Source organism: Crinia signifera, chromosome 2 (assembly GCF_055691185.1).
Source record: "Crinia signifera chromosome 2, ASM5569118v1, whole genome shotgun sequence".
In the NCBI taxonomy this organism is placed as follows: Eukaryota; Metazoa; Chordata; class Amphibia; order Anura; family Myobatrachidae; genus Crinia; species Crinia signifera.
Window position 1 is genome coordinate 60,324,453 of NC_139218.1, and position 14,379 is coordinate 60,338,831.

At 42.1% G+C, this 14,379-nt stretch overlaps 1 protein-coding gene across 2 annotated transcripts in view; it reads right to left on the minus strand.

Annotated features, from left to right (window-relative positions):
- MNT (MAX network transcriptional repressor) overlaps positions 1-14,379 on the minus strand; it is a 70,220-nt gene that overhangs the window by 25,534 nt on the left and 30,307 nt on the right. The window contains exons 3-4 of one of the 2 annotated variants that reach the window (XM_083172227.1): positions 11,746-11,787; positions 10,736-10,847 (exon numbers count right to left, since the gene is read on the minus strand). In XM_083172227.1, the coding sequence (XP_083028353.1) occupies positions 10,736-10,847; positions 11,746-11,787 (154 nt within the window). The remainder of the gene's footprint in view (positions 1-10,735; positions 10,848-11,745; positions 11,788-14,379) is intronic. The other variant, XM_083172228.1, reaches the window with a different exon arrangement.

Genomic DNA, 14,379 nt, shown 5'->3' on the forward strand with positions numbered 1-14,379 from the left:
ATCAATTATGTGAGCAGACCCAGATAGAAAAGAACATTTTTAGGAGGCGGCTTAGTTAGCCGCGAGCTCCCACTGGAACCGTGCGTGATGTGCTTACGCGCACACTTTTGTGTATTATGGCAAGTAAAACGTTGCTATTATTTATTTGTGATGTATTTTATCAGCAATATCCAGAGTTACATAGCGTTGGGTACCCATAGAACTTTACACTTACCTGATCGGCCATCTAAGGGCTCAATCCAAATAGCTGTGTGTTGGGTACTGCCAGCGTCGCTCACATTTGTTATACGAGTTCAAATTAAAAAATGTTGTGTTAAAAAAAGTTTATATTTCCTATATAAGGTAAACATTACAGGTCATTATGATGAATAAAAGTGTTCACTTGGCACTCAAAGGGTTAAAACAATGAAAACAATCACTTTACAGACATTTTTATGGATGGAATTTGATTGTTTGATCCCCTGGGCTATGCAAAAGCAAAGCCAGAAGTGATCAGCATTTTTTTTTCACCTGCCTCAGCAGCTCAAAATAAAATAAAAAACCGATAACTAGCGCTTTAACAGGTCCGTTAATGCACAAATCTGAACTTTTCACTGACTCGGGGTGTTAATGCCGATTAACACACTTATTTAACGAATGTAAATTAGGCGATCAAGTGAAAAAGGGAGTGCAATTGAATAGCCATGGGTGTTAGAGCTCGAGGCTACCAACCTTATACACATGAGTAAAAGTTTGCACAGGTAAACAAATTTCCCCCAAAGACTTTAATTTGATTTAAAAGAAAAAAAAACACTTGCTCCCTATCCTTTTTTAACCAGTAATAAAAAAAAAGTAAAAATCATCTATTTGACACCTTTTAAAAAACATTCAATCCTTCCCTTATGAAAAATAACCTTTGCTATGGTTATGCTATCTTATACCCCTTTCAGACACACTACCCGGGATTTTAGAACCGGTTCAAACCCGGGTTTTTAAAAACCCCGGGTCCATTGCAGGTGCGCAGGACCCGGGATTTTAGAGGACTAAAAAAGTTTTATGAAACAAACTTACTTTTGCCAACTCAAATCTAATTGTATTAAGCCCTAAAGCTGCCCATACACGGTCCGTTTAGGACTTAAATAGTACACAGCGCATCGCATGCCTTGTGCATGCAATGTGATCCGATGTGTAGCAAGTACAAAAAGTATGTGCAGCACATACTTTTTGTACCGTACTATGTGATGCGCGGGAGCGCGCATCGCATAGTACAGAACGGAGCCGCCGCAAAACGGAGCATGTATGGGCTCCTTAAGTGTTATTATAAGCCTGGAAAGTGCTGCTTACTAGCCATAATTTAGAAACCATGAATTAGGCCTGCACACTTGTGAAGCTAATGAACACACAGGGCCATATTCAATGTGGCCAGCGAGGACCACCAAAAACAAGCCACCCTCGCAGTTTAACTCCTGCGCCGGCCGCTTACCCTATTCAACATTCCGGGGGAATCCTCGCAATCAGTACTGCTCGCTGTCACAGCTCGCAAAAGAGCACTGAATACAGCCCACTGTGTGTCACAACACAAGTATTTATTCTTGACCAGTCAACTTTGGCTCACACCTGGAAACAATATGCCATTTGTAATTTGTTATACAGTATGTATCCCAGTGGATGTTACCAACATAAACTTTGCCTTAGAATATTTTAAGGAGTGAAAAATTTGTGGTCTTTTGTTAAACCCTGGCTGTCCAAAATAGTTTTATAAGTAGACACAGAGGTATAAAAGTTAGTTGGCGTATAAAGAGGAAATATGCCCTGGAAAGGAACTAAATGTTGGCAGGTTAAACTTGGCCTAACTTCAAGACTTGCCCATTCATTACTGCTTTCCCTCCCACCGTTATACAGCTACACTTGTCCACCACCAGGTGTAATGTCTGCAAAAAATGGATTCGTTCCATTCAATGCCACTATGTATACCGCCACACATGCTGTAAAACTGTTTTGGCCCACGTTTTAAAGATGGCATTTTAATAGCGTAAAGCAGTGTACTTTGTTTCTTCTACATGGGAGGTAGTGGACCATTAACTTTTAGAGTTTTATTCAACATTTAAGATATTCAAAGTGCCTAAATGTTACACAACAGTTAAAAGGAAGGTTTCAAATTTCCTTTTTTACTTTCCCTCCATGGTAAAAAGAAATTCCTAATCTCCTCATCCCTCATGATTCCGTAGATCACGAGGAGAAAGAGATGCCTGGCATATCCCCAGCTATTTAACACAGCCACCCACGCGCAGAATGAAACTTTTTGCCGTTTACGCAAACAGAATACTGACACCATATTACTGTGGGATCTGATTCTGTAGCAGTAAACAGAGCGCTCAATGCCAAGATACACAGCACATGCTATCCTGCCAGAGACCACACGCATTCAAGCAAGACATTAGTTAAAGCATTTTAATAGTCTAACATTGGATCCTACAAACTGAGTAATATTTACGTGTTTTCATAGCACGCAATGGGTGTTTTGTTTTACAGTACAGAATGCTATGTCTGCAATGGGGTAGAATTTACAATCCACAGATCAAACGCAGTTCTCTTTAAAAAAAAAAAAAAAGTGCTAAAGAGCTGATTGGTTGGTATGATATGATATGCAGAAAACAGCATTATTGCCCACCACTGACTGAGTTTTCTACCAGTGGATGTAGAAGACTGTAGACATCCAATACAGAACATGATAAGGGTCAGACCTATTAGCATAAGCAAAACGCTGCTCCACACTAATCGCTCAGCACACATTGCGGGTGTGCAGAGCAATTTGTGCTTAAGCCCATTGCCCAGAACAGGCTCCCCCGTTGCACCGTGTGCACAGGGCTTTAAAGCCATCAACCGAATCAGGTGGATTATTAAAATACAATAAGATATCACTTTCACACAGCAGCGGGCGGATAACCTGGCAATTACCCGGCTTTTGAAGCACCGGGTTATTCGGCCACGTGCTGTCAGACCCCCTTCACACAGGAGAGCAATTCTCTGGGTCTAAAATTTAGACCTGGTAATTTGCTCTATTACATGGGTTTTTCACCTGTGCGAAACTCAGGGGGGGGTATTCAATGCTGCAGCGAGCGGCCGGTGAGGGGGTTAAACAGCGAGGATTGCAGAAAACCAGCGATCCTCGCTGTATAACCCGCGCGCCGGCCACTCGCTCTATTCAACGTTCTGGGGAAATCCTCGCCGTCACGGGATGGAGAGAATTCCCCAAAACAGCGAGACCAGCGGCTACTGCAGAAAACTCGCAGTTTTTAGCCGCGAGACTCGCTGCTTCTGGAGCCGCATCCGCCAATTCTCCCTCGCTCAAAAAACGGAGCTAGGGGGAATTGGCGTATGTGGAGGGTGTGTTGAATGCTGTCAGGGTGAGTGGTGACAGCGAGCAGGAAGATCTGCTCGCTGTCACCACTCGCAAACAGCATTGAATACCTGCCAGGGTCTCAGACCCTGGTCATTGGCAGGGTCGGAGCTTAAGATCCAGATTGAAGACGTGTATTTCATGAAATTCCGGGAATTATATTTTTTGTATGAAAGGGGTATTAGATATTAAGTTATCTTTTAATAGATGCTGAATTTCATAACATTATATTTAGGGTTGCAGTCTAGGTATTGTTATGTTATCAGCCCAAAGACGGCCTGCAATGGACTGATTAACAAGCTGTCTGATATGTACAAAGAGAGCTATTCTCAGTCACAAAATATACTCAGTTCTGACAAGCTGCTTTTGGCTAAGCTGCTTGTGTGGCGGCCTTTTCTGTAAGGCGGCATGCATTATACCTTAAGTGTTCCTTTAAACGTGATGTAATGACCATAATACTGATGCACAAGGGGGCAGATGTATTAACCCTGGCAGTGTGATAAAGTGGAAGGTGATACTGCACCAGCCAATCAGCTCTCTACTGTCACTTTTCAATCTCAGCCTGTAGCATGACAGTTAGGGGCTGATTGGCTGGTGTGATATCTAGCACCTTTTACTTTATCACCTTGCCAGGGTTAATACATCTGCCCAAAGTACATTACAGAGCTGCAAATTTGCTGTCACTAAAGGGCTGCATGCACAAAGAGCACCATTTACTTGAAAATCCCAAATGTGTCATTAGCCCTCATCTACAATAATTCAGAGGATACTTTTTTTTTTTTATATCCAGCAATAAATAAAATCCCGGATGATGCCTACAGCAAATATCAGTCAGACCATCAAACCAGCACAGAGTTCATAACTAAATCACACTCAAATAATTGTCATAAGCCTCTTGCACTGAAAACGCGCTCCCTCAAGTTGACCTATATTAAAGGCAATGATTAGCAGGTTTCTGCCTGGAAATATAGTTGCACAATTAAGAAGTAATTGCATTACTTCATCTTTAAGCGACTGCAATGGTTAGGAGTAATGAGTAAATAATAATAGCTTCCTGGTGTGCTCTGCAGTGTTGCATTTCAGGATAGTATCCTGCAGGTGGCAGCAGCAGCAGCTCTGTCCCTGTGCCAGGATTGTAGCGAGCTCGGGACTCCGCCCACCTTTGCTGACCTCAAACACAGCAGCAGCAGCAGCACGCGCTGCGGATCTCGTGCGGCCGCTCGCGCCAGATCACTAGACAGTTACAGGGAGGGAGGGGGTGGAGCCAAGCGCCGGTGACGTCAGCGTACTCTGGGTAGCCATGTGCTCTATGCGCACGTGGAGCGGGGCGGAGCTCACGCACGCGCTACTGGAATTTTTTTTTTCTTTTCTCGTCTTCTTTCTCGGGGGCGCGCGTGCTCGCTCGCGTGGTAAAAAAAAGATGTTTCAGGGGCTGGGAATGAGAGAGCGTGATCCAGGAATTGGGCGGGAGAGAAGCGGTAGGGCGGGGCCAGAGTGTCGTCCCCGCCGCCACCCGCTTTTTCTCCTCGCTCAGGCACATGACAGGGAACTGGGACTGCACTGCTTAACCCCTTGCTGTCCTAACATGATCTGTCAAGAGTCACGCTTTCTTCTATGGCACTACAGGCCTCAGCAGGTCCAGCCAGGGCATGCTTGGTATTGCAATCCTACAATAGGATACCACAACACAGTTTTAGGTGCCACACATGATATGAAGAAAAAAAAAAAAAAAAAACTAAAATTTTTAATTTGGCTTTTCCACATGTGGTACGCCATATATTCTGCATAACATACTGGAATGGGGTTCCCTGCATGTTAGAACCCAGGGCTGCAATTGAAATAGATTTTTCCTTGCATCCTGTTCTTGGCTAAAGCTGCGCAGTCAGTGATGTTTGAGCGCTTTGCTGTGTAGTGAAGCGCTCGCACACTCTCCCAACAAGCGGTCCGGTCACGCCTACAATGTCCAGACCGCTACCATTAAAATCACATGCGAAGAAGTCGCTGAATAGTAAATTCGCTCTTCTGTGGCCCAGTCTAGATCAGAGCTGGATAAGCCCCAAGTTTTGATCTAATGCACAATATTAAATATTAATATGTCTGCTGCAAACACCAGATTTGCTTTAATTTTCAATACATTTTGTGGTAAATTCAGTCCCCATGTGTAAAGCATTACTTCATTGAATGGCACAATAATGCAGGAACCCTTCAGTACCTCACTGATTTTGCAAGGATATTGGCACTATAGTGAACGGATACGGTCGTATTGTCCTAACTTAGGTCGACAATCATTAGGTCAACACCGTTGGGGCGACAGGGTTCTAGGTCAACATGTATAAGGTCGACAGGTGTCTAGGTCGACATGGGACAAGGTCGACATGGGACAAGGTCAACATGGGTTTTTACACAGTTTTTTGAGTCAACATGTGCCGACAGGCGGTATTTCATGCCCCACCACTAGGCCGTAGTGGGAGAATAAAATAGTGTGCCCAAAGCATTGCGAGCGATGCGAAGGGCTGCGGCTGACTTCCAACTGTGTCCATGTCGACTGTGTCGACATTCGGGTAAAAAAAACAGTGAAAAAAACCATGTCGACCTCGCGACCTGTCAACCTAACCCATGTCGACCTAGAACCCTGTCGGCCCAACGGTGTCGACAATACGATCCACACCCATGTGAACAGTGGTGCATCGCGGCACATCAAGCCTAGTTTATTTAACAGACCCATTAAACATGGTATGGGTTGTTACTTTTACAGTACCCCTAGTTTTGATAAACAGTTGTGATGGGCTCACTGATAATTGAAAGTTCTTCACAGAACCAATAGAGAAATACTATGAGAGTATATATAGATTGTATATATAGATCTATAGATTGTAAGCTTGCAGCAGGGCCCTCCTACCTCCAAGTCTGTCTGTTGTTACCCAGTTTGTCTTATCACTGTCTACTATTGTAAAGCACAACAGAATCTGCTGCGCTATATAAGAAACTGTAAATAAATAAATAATAAATGAGAGCCTAGGGGTATACAAAGAGAGCGCTGCTGGGGCCACTGACTAGGGTTGATGGCTTTACCATCAATGGATGAGGTCTAGGTGCTAAAAGTAAATCATTTTCTGCCATGCACGGCCTCCTTTCATCCATGCAATGTTTAATTGTAACCATTAATCATTTTCCTTTAACAGCTACAAACCATCGATGGTTATGTCTTTGATGGACAATCTTACCAGTGATTATGTCACAGAAAATTGCACAGACTCAGGGCATCATCTCTCAGTGGGGGATGATGTATACTGGGGTGTGGTATGGGGCTCCAACAGTGGGGATCCAGACAGTCCGTATCCCGACTGCCGGTGCTCCGACAGGGGATGAGCGCAAAGAAGCCCCTTGCGGGCTCGCTGCGGGCCCGGTGGCTCTCTACGCTCACCCTAGGCTCTATGGGGGTCGTGGACCCCACAAAGGAGAATAGCCCCTGTGAGTCGGGGTCCCCACTGTCAGAGCGTCATCCGGCACCCGTAAACTGTATGTTCAGAAGTCACAGATACTGTACAGAGCTGATGGGCAATACAGTATATGCCACTGGCATGGTCTGATGCTATTTAAGCAGACCTTAGTTTCACTGATGCATTGTATGGGATCCTAGCCGTCACGGGCAGTTGCCGAGGTATTGTATGTGAGGCTGCATGTGACTGGATCAGGACTGTGCCTAAAACTCCGTACACACAGAGCAATTTGGTCGCTGATGAAATGGAGTCACTGAAGGAAAAAGCCGCTGGTTGGGGCTGGACGTGTGAGCATACTCCTAGCGACTGTCACCCGTACACACGGTGATATGGTCGCTTAGCAACCATATCATCGGCGATATTGACTGAAACCACCCCGTTTGTACGAGGCGTAAAGGCTTAATCTGCCCCATGATAAATAATTAATCTCCCACAAAAAGTATTAACAGTTTCTTATAAAGCGCAGCATATTCCGTTTGCAATTTACAATTGGAGACAGTGATACAACAAACTAGGTATTTACATATAGTCAAAAAGGTAGGGAGATTTATTTCACTACTTCGCAAAAAAATATATTTCACGTGACCTTTTTAGTCAAAATGTAACGTTTTGCTGAAAAATTCTGTGAAATGACAGATGATTATTGGTTAGTACTTTATTTATCTCCAATCATTAATAAATCTCCCCCTTATTAAGGGAAAGCTTTGAGACGTGTTACTGAATGCAATTCTGTTACAGTGAGGACAAAGTACAAGGTCTATGCTTTAACTAGCGTTTTTCATGTTCCTTGGAGCACTGCTTCGGTAAATAAAATAGCAGGAAAGCATGCATCTGTTCACAGCGTTTTCTTTTTACAGAAATACATTATATTGAAACGTTTTACATAACCGAGAATCCAGCTTGCTAATAACTACTGCTGCAATTATCAGGACCACAACACTGGCCAAATCCCCCAGCTAATTAGAACTGATATATGGTAATACAATAAGGATTTCCATAGTGAACACAAAGATCCTAATTTACCTTAGGCTTCTTTAACAGAACGTCTGATGTTGTTAACTCTAGAAAGCGTGACTCAGAAAGCCTTCTTTGGATAATTAATTCCTACCCCCACACAGCTTTAAATTCAGAGCAACATGACACTTGGCAATTGTTGGCACATTAGATGGATAAGGGATACTGTACCTGTTGGTTTTCTAAGAGTTTTAGAGACTAAAAGAGCAGTAGATGGCATAAAATATACTAAAGTCTCTTGAGCAGATTTTACAGTACAAACAAATGTAAATTAACTATACAGCAAGAAACAGCCTGACAATTGCAGAAACACAAACTAAGCCAAAAGCTAGTTTGTGCCGTAATAAATAGAATTATCGGAAAACTATATGAAACAAATAAACACCGTTAAAGCTGGGTACACAATGGCCGATATGCTGGTCATGCACAGAAATCAGAATGATGTAATGATGGAGGGAACAAATCCCTCATTCCGCCCTGTATCACCTTGTTTGCAATATCATTCATGCAGCTGACCGGATGACATTAAATGCGACCGCAGAAGCAGGTATGGATCATAGGGTGGACATGCATTGGGTCGACATAAGCCAAGGTCGACATGTCATTAGACATGGGGTATTTCACTTTTTTGTCCCGAATGTCGACACGGTGCCTCGCTATATTACTCTTGATATATTCCCATACATCATTAAACATCAGAGCCAGGTGATCCGGACCGGCACTGCTATCCCGGAAGTGACATAACGTCACTTCCGCTTATGCGGTCCACCGCATTCACTTCCTGTGTTCCATTCATTGATCTTTGCAGAAAGTGTCATATCGCCACTGGGTTTTGTCTGTTCTACACAGTTCCTGCATTCCAAAAAGAGATCTTGTACCAATGGAACGCAGGAACTTTTTGGAACAGAAAAGACCCAGTGGCGATATGACAGTTTCTGCAAAGATCGGTGAATGGAACGCAGGAAGTGAATGCAGTAAAACGCATAAGCGGAAGTGACGTTATGTCATGTAAGGGGATTGAACACCACCGAATGGAACCACCTGCCTTGGGGGGGATTAAGGATTGTTAGACTCTGGCTGCTGGAATCCGTTACTCTGAATGGGTTTTATGTGAGATGTTTTTAACCATGTGAGTGCATCCGATTCTGTACATTAACAGGTTTCCAGTTTAGTAAATAACTTTGTAACATTGTTTATAACAGTAAAGCCTTAATGCTAATGCCATGGAATAAATCAGTTTGCTTAGTTACCTATTTATGCTGCTATTACACCCTCACATGTGAATTATTATGGCAGGGGCATCCCTGGCACATAAATAGTCACAAGACTATTCATGTGTCTGGGTGAGAGCAGCAGGAAACATTGAGAAGTATAGAAACATTCCAAGCAGTGGAGGGCATTTCGCACTAATTGCTGACAATTCCACGACTTCAGTATCTTGGTGATATACAATAGATTTGCTGACTACAAATAAATACATGAAACATGTAAATGGCAGCCTATATAAAAACACCACTGCTTTTGTTGCGCTACATTTACCAGTGAAATATGGCAGTTTTTTTGGTCAAGTTATGGGCCCCATACATCAGCAATCACAATTTATGGATTTTCAGATATTGGGATATTTTGGCCAGATAAATGGATTTTCAGATCTATCCGACTTTGCCCACACATTACAGATTTTTTCAGTGATCGGCAGATTTTTCCATCTAAAGATTGCATCTTCATATCTGGAAATTGCCCAATCGATTGTCATTTCAGCTGTTCATAATGTAAATAGATGAAGACGACGAATTGGGAATGCCCACACATATAAAAAAATAATGCAGATAATACCAGATTATTAAACATGTTTAAAAACCTGATTAAGCAATCGATTGGCAATTTTGATTGGGATTGCCAAAAGGGGGAGCCCACACATCTAAATTTAATTGTGGCAATCATCTCCATATCTGAAAATTGTCACAATTAATTGCTGATGTATGGGGCCCTTTAGGGCTTTGCCACAATTTTTTGGAAACACATTTTTTTTTCTTTTTAGGTACGTTTTACTGCTCAAACAACAAACTCTATTATGGGGCGAAAACACATATGAACCTGTATAAGTTCACAAATGTATCTGTTTTCCCAATCACGGGAATAACAAAATGGCACTGAATCGGTGATTTTAGTTACTCCAGCTAACTGTGGTAGTTTACCACATCTAATTGAATTTCCCGTTATTTTCAATGGATAACAATGGGGAAGATTTATAAAACCTTTGAAAGTTATCGAGTGTGCTGCAGATGGTGACCAATCATATTCTGGATCTCATTTATCTAGTACATTCTATAGAATGAGCTGATTGGTCACTGCGGGCAAAACCTCCACTTCTCCATTTTGGTTTGATAAATCTCCTTTTTTGCACTTTTAGAACATCGTTTATAAGGATGTGCCTCTGTGCTTACAATGTGTATACTTTTCAATAAGTAACAGTGACTGATTTTCCAAAATGAGGTCTTATCTGTGCCAACTATATGCCTGAACGAACCAAATGAGAGTGCCATGTACACGCAGTTCATGCATGACAATGTTTATCCCACATCTAAATAATACTTCTACTATGAAAACAGCTCTGTTGGGAGATATATCAAGCCTTCTACACTGGACAGATGCACATAGCATCCAATCAGCTTCTACCTCTCATTTTGCAGAATCTATGTCATCAATGATAGCGTCAAGCGGATTGGTGGCTTTGGCCTAATTGTCCAGTTCTCTTTAGAAGGTTTGATGCATCGAACTCCTAATGAAATTCAGGGTGGTCCAGATAACGCTTAGAATGTATGAGATTTGCGATTCCTACCTGTATGTATCTGAGAGCACTTCTTAACACACTGAGGTTGGAAGTCTTCTTGTCATCTACATTTGGGATGTTCCTTTTTAGTGTCTCAAAACATTCCTTGAGGTGTGCTCGTCTGTAGGAAACAGGACACACTGATTAGTGATACCATTTATCAGAAGTATGCAACATATAACAGTTGTTCTAGCTGTACTATTAACATTGTATATACTACTGTATATCCTTTTCCACAGTGATTGCCATACAAATTATGTGGGTATGCCATACCAAATTAATATTGGTTGCGAATTTTAGGCAAACAAAAAAGTGAACGTTTTGTTTTTATACTAGGTATATTCCTAAGAACAAGCCCGGTTACTATACCCCATCTCCTGAAAGGCTACTTGTTATGTGTTTTTCGTACATTGCATATAACCGCTGAGACCTTTACTTTGGTGGGTAAATTATCTGGCTGGCAGTCCAGTATTTCCGGTTCCTTCCATCTAACTAGCAGCTATATTGCATTCAATATTCCCCTTGTTGTGTCTGCCATATAAACAGGATGGAGGAGATTTCCAAGTAGTGTACTCCTACATATAACTGCTAAGAATGATTATATTTCTGAAAGACGCAGACGGCTAGCTACCACCAGGATTGTGGAACACAGGTGCAGATATCACACAGAGCAACCAGAAAGTGTGGTTATAAATTGATTAAATGTAAGATATGTAAAAACTTAAGTGTATAGTGACCAAGGCTATGGTAAACATTAAATGGAGGGGTTAATATTCAATTTATGGTTCAGTAAATAGTATAGTTCGAGAAGAAGGAAGAATGAGTTTTGTGTGCCTATACTTATGGTCAATCTCTGTGTGTGAAATCAAACATACTAACGGTTTAAGTAGTATGACTATAAATGGGCGTAATATTTTCGTAAGTGTTCACTGTAGACCAATTACCACTTGGACGGGCCTGACTATCCACTGAAATCCAGTGGAAGAATATAGGAAACAGGGCTTGGACTACATACACACCTGTTTTTCTCCAGTTTATTATGGACTTCCCGAGTGCCAGCCCTGCATGCAAAAGAAAAAAAATAAAATTTAAGATACTATTAATGGAATGCTATTAATGGAAATCTCCTATATTACTTAAAAAAAAAAAAAAGGTACTAGAACCTCAATTAATTTTCTTTGCTTAATTATGTCTAGTATAGGGGTATGAAAATGCCAGGCAGTTATGCCATTTCTCTGTGCAACTTGGTTGTGTTCTGTAGTCTATCTTCAGACCTCTCGCCAAACCCCCAAAACTGTAATGATCTAATGATAGTACTTGGTAACCCCCACCCTATTTTATTATGAAAGGTGTGATATGAATGAGAGTAAAAGGAGGGCTCTGGGAGGACATAATGGAGATAAAAATCAAAACATCTACATATAAAACAGGTAAAATCCTATAATAAGCAAGGTATTATACATTTACCACTAAATATTTACAAAAGACAAATACAAAAAGGGAAAGTAATTGTTGTATGGCCGTCCGTAGTGAATATGTATGACGTATTGACTCGTAACCTTGAGAAAAGATAGGTAAAAGTTGGGGAGCAGTGGACTAACGCGGCTGGGGCTGTTAGTGACAGCACGATATAGTAAAACATGTACTTTAGATCCGAATAAAATGCTAGGTCCCACCAGGAATATTGTACATGTCTCCAATAACCAAATCCGCCATTTGACACCTTTTTAAAAGGTTTTAATCTTTCCTTATACCCAGGATTTTAAGTGGTCCAGGAGAGGTGGTGGAACTCATGTGTGTACCAAAAGGTGCAGGCCACAGGTGGAAGAGAACCAGGGAGCCACCAGGTACTTAGGAAGGGGAGTTTTGGATGTGGCTGCATCATCTATTGATGTGGGTGGTGTTTTTTTTGTTGGAATTACTGTGTAGGACCATGGTGGAGATAAAACTAGTTCCACCAACCATTACAGGTGGTGGAACTCAGTTCCCCCCCACTTTAACCACTGCTTATACCCATTACCAGTCTCCTGTAGGAAACTGCTAAGTTGATACTAAAGGGGTTATTCTGATGCACTCGGAAAGGCACAATCACTCTTTAATGGACAAAACCATATGCACTGCAGGTGAGGCTGATGTAACATGTGCAGCAAGAGAGTTAGATTTGGGTGTTTTTTATTGTTTCTATGCAGGGTAAATACTGGCTGCTTTATTTTTACACTGCAATATAGAAATCAGTGTGAAGTACACCCCCCATCCACCCAAATCTAACTCTCTCTGCACTTGTTACATCAGCCCCACCTGCAGTGCATATGGTTTTGTCCATTAGAGAGTGATTGTGCCTTTCCGAGTGAATCAGAATAACCCCCTAAGTCTAGAAGGTCTCCTCGTGTTTTCATGCTATGTTGTCAGTTCACTTTTTGTCAAAATTTGCAATAGTAGTGTGAATTGTCATTTCAAATTGAATTGGGCGCATCTTGGGTGTGCGGGTGAAGACAAGTGAACGCCTTTTATAAACTCGTCAACTCACACCTAATTTATTCCCTCTCTGAGTTTTTATTCCAGTAAGCTATCAAAAAGTTATCATAGGGGGAGGTTATTGAAAATACAGATGGCTTAGGGGACTTATAGCGGTAGTGGTAACCAACTAGTCCTGATGCCCTTTTGCCGCCCCCCCCCCCCCCCCAAAAAAAAGATTTAAACAAATAAAACACGGGCTGACCGGGATAACGGTCATTAGGTCGACATGCATTGGGTCGAGAAGCATTGGGTGGACAACATTAGGTCGACACAATCATTAGGTCGACATGGGGTTTTTCACTGTTTTTCAGCCGACAGGCAGTATTTCATGCCCTACCCATCCACTAGGGCGTGGTGTGAGAATAAAATAGTGTGCTGAGCATAGGGAGGCACCGTGCCCGAAGCATGATGAGCTCAGCGAGCCATGCGAGGGAACGCGGTGCTACATTTTAGTGTCCATATCAACTGTGTCGAAATTTGGGTAAAAAAAACACAATGAAAAACCCCACGTCGACCTTTTGACTGTTGACCTTACCCAGGTCCACCTAATTACCTGTCTACCTAGACTTATGTCGACCTTTCTGCATATCGATCTAATGGTGTTGACCCAATACTTGTCGACCATTCTCTTGTAGACCTAATGATCCATAACCGGCTGACCAATGGTCATTATTGGACAATCCACTTACTGTCCTTTTTTGGGGTGAAAAGTGGCCCATGTGAGAAGATTAGGATCCATGGGATGCGTATCGCCTGAGCTGACAAAGCATAATCCCTGAAGTGCTGGCATTGGTGTATTGCCCCCAGTGAACCTACCAGCAGCGGTAAATGACTGCTTCTAATACGATATCACCCTGAGCAGGAGGGTTATTCAATGCAGAACGGTCATATTAACATAATGTGAATACTGGTCTGGTCATTAATGAGGGAAACTATTATATCAGCTACAATAAAACCTTAGTGAATGCTTTGTAGACATGGTGTGATTTGCGCTATCGATTTTGACTATATAGTAACATCACACGGCACATAGTGCAAATGGCACCGAGCTATGTAGCACCCAATCCCGATGAGAGAATCAAATGTAGAAATAGACTGTGCAGCACAGTCTAGTCTTACTATCTAGGTACAAGGGA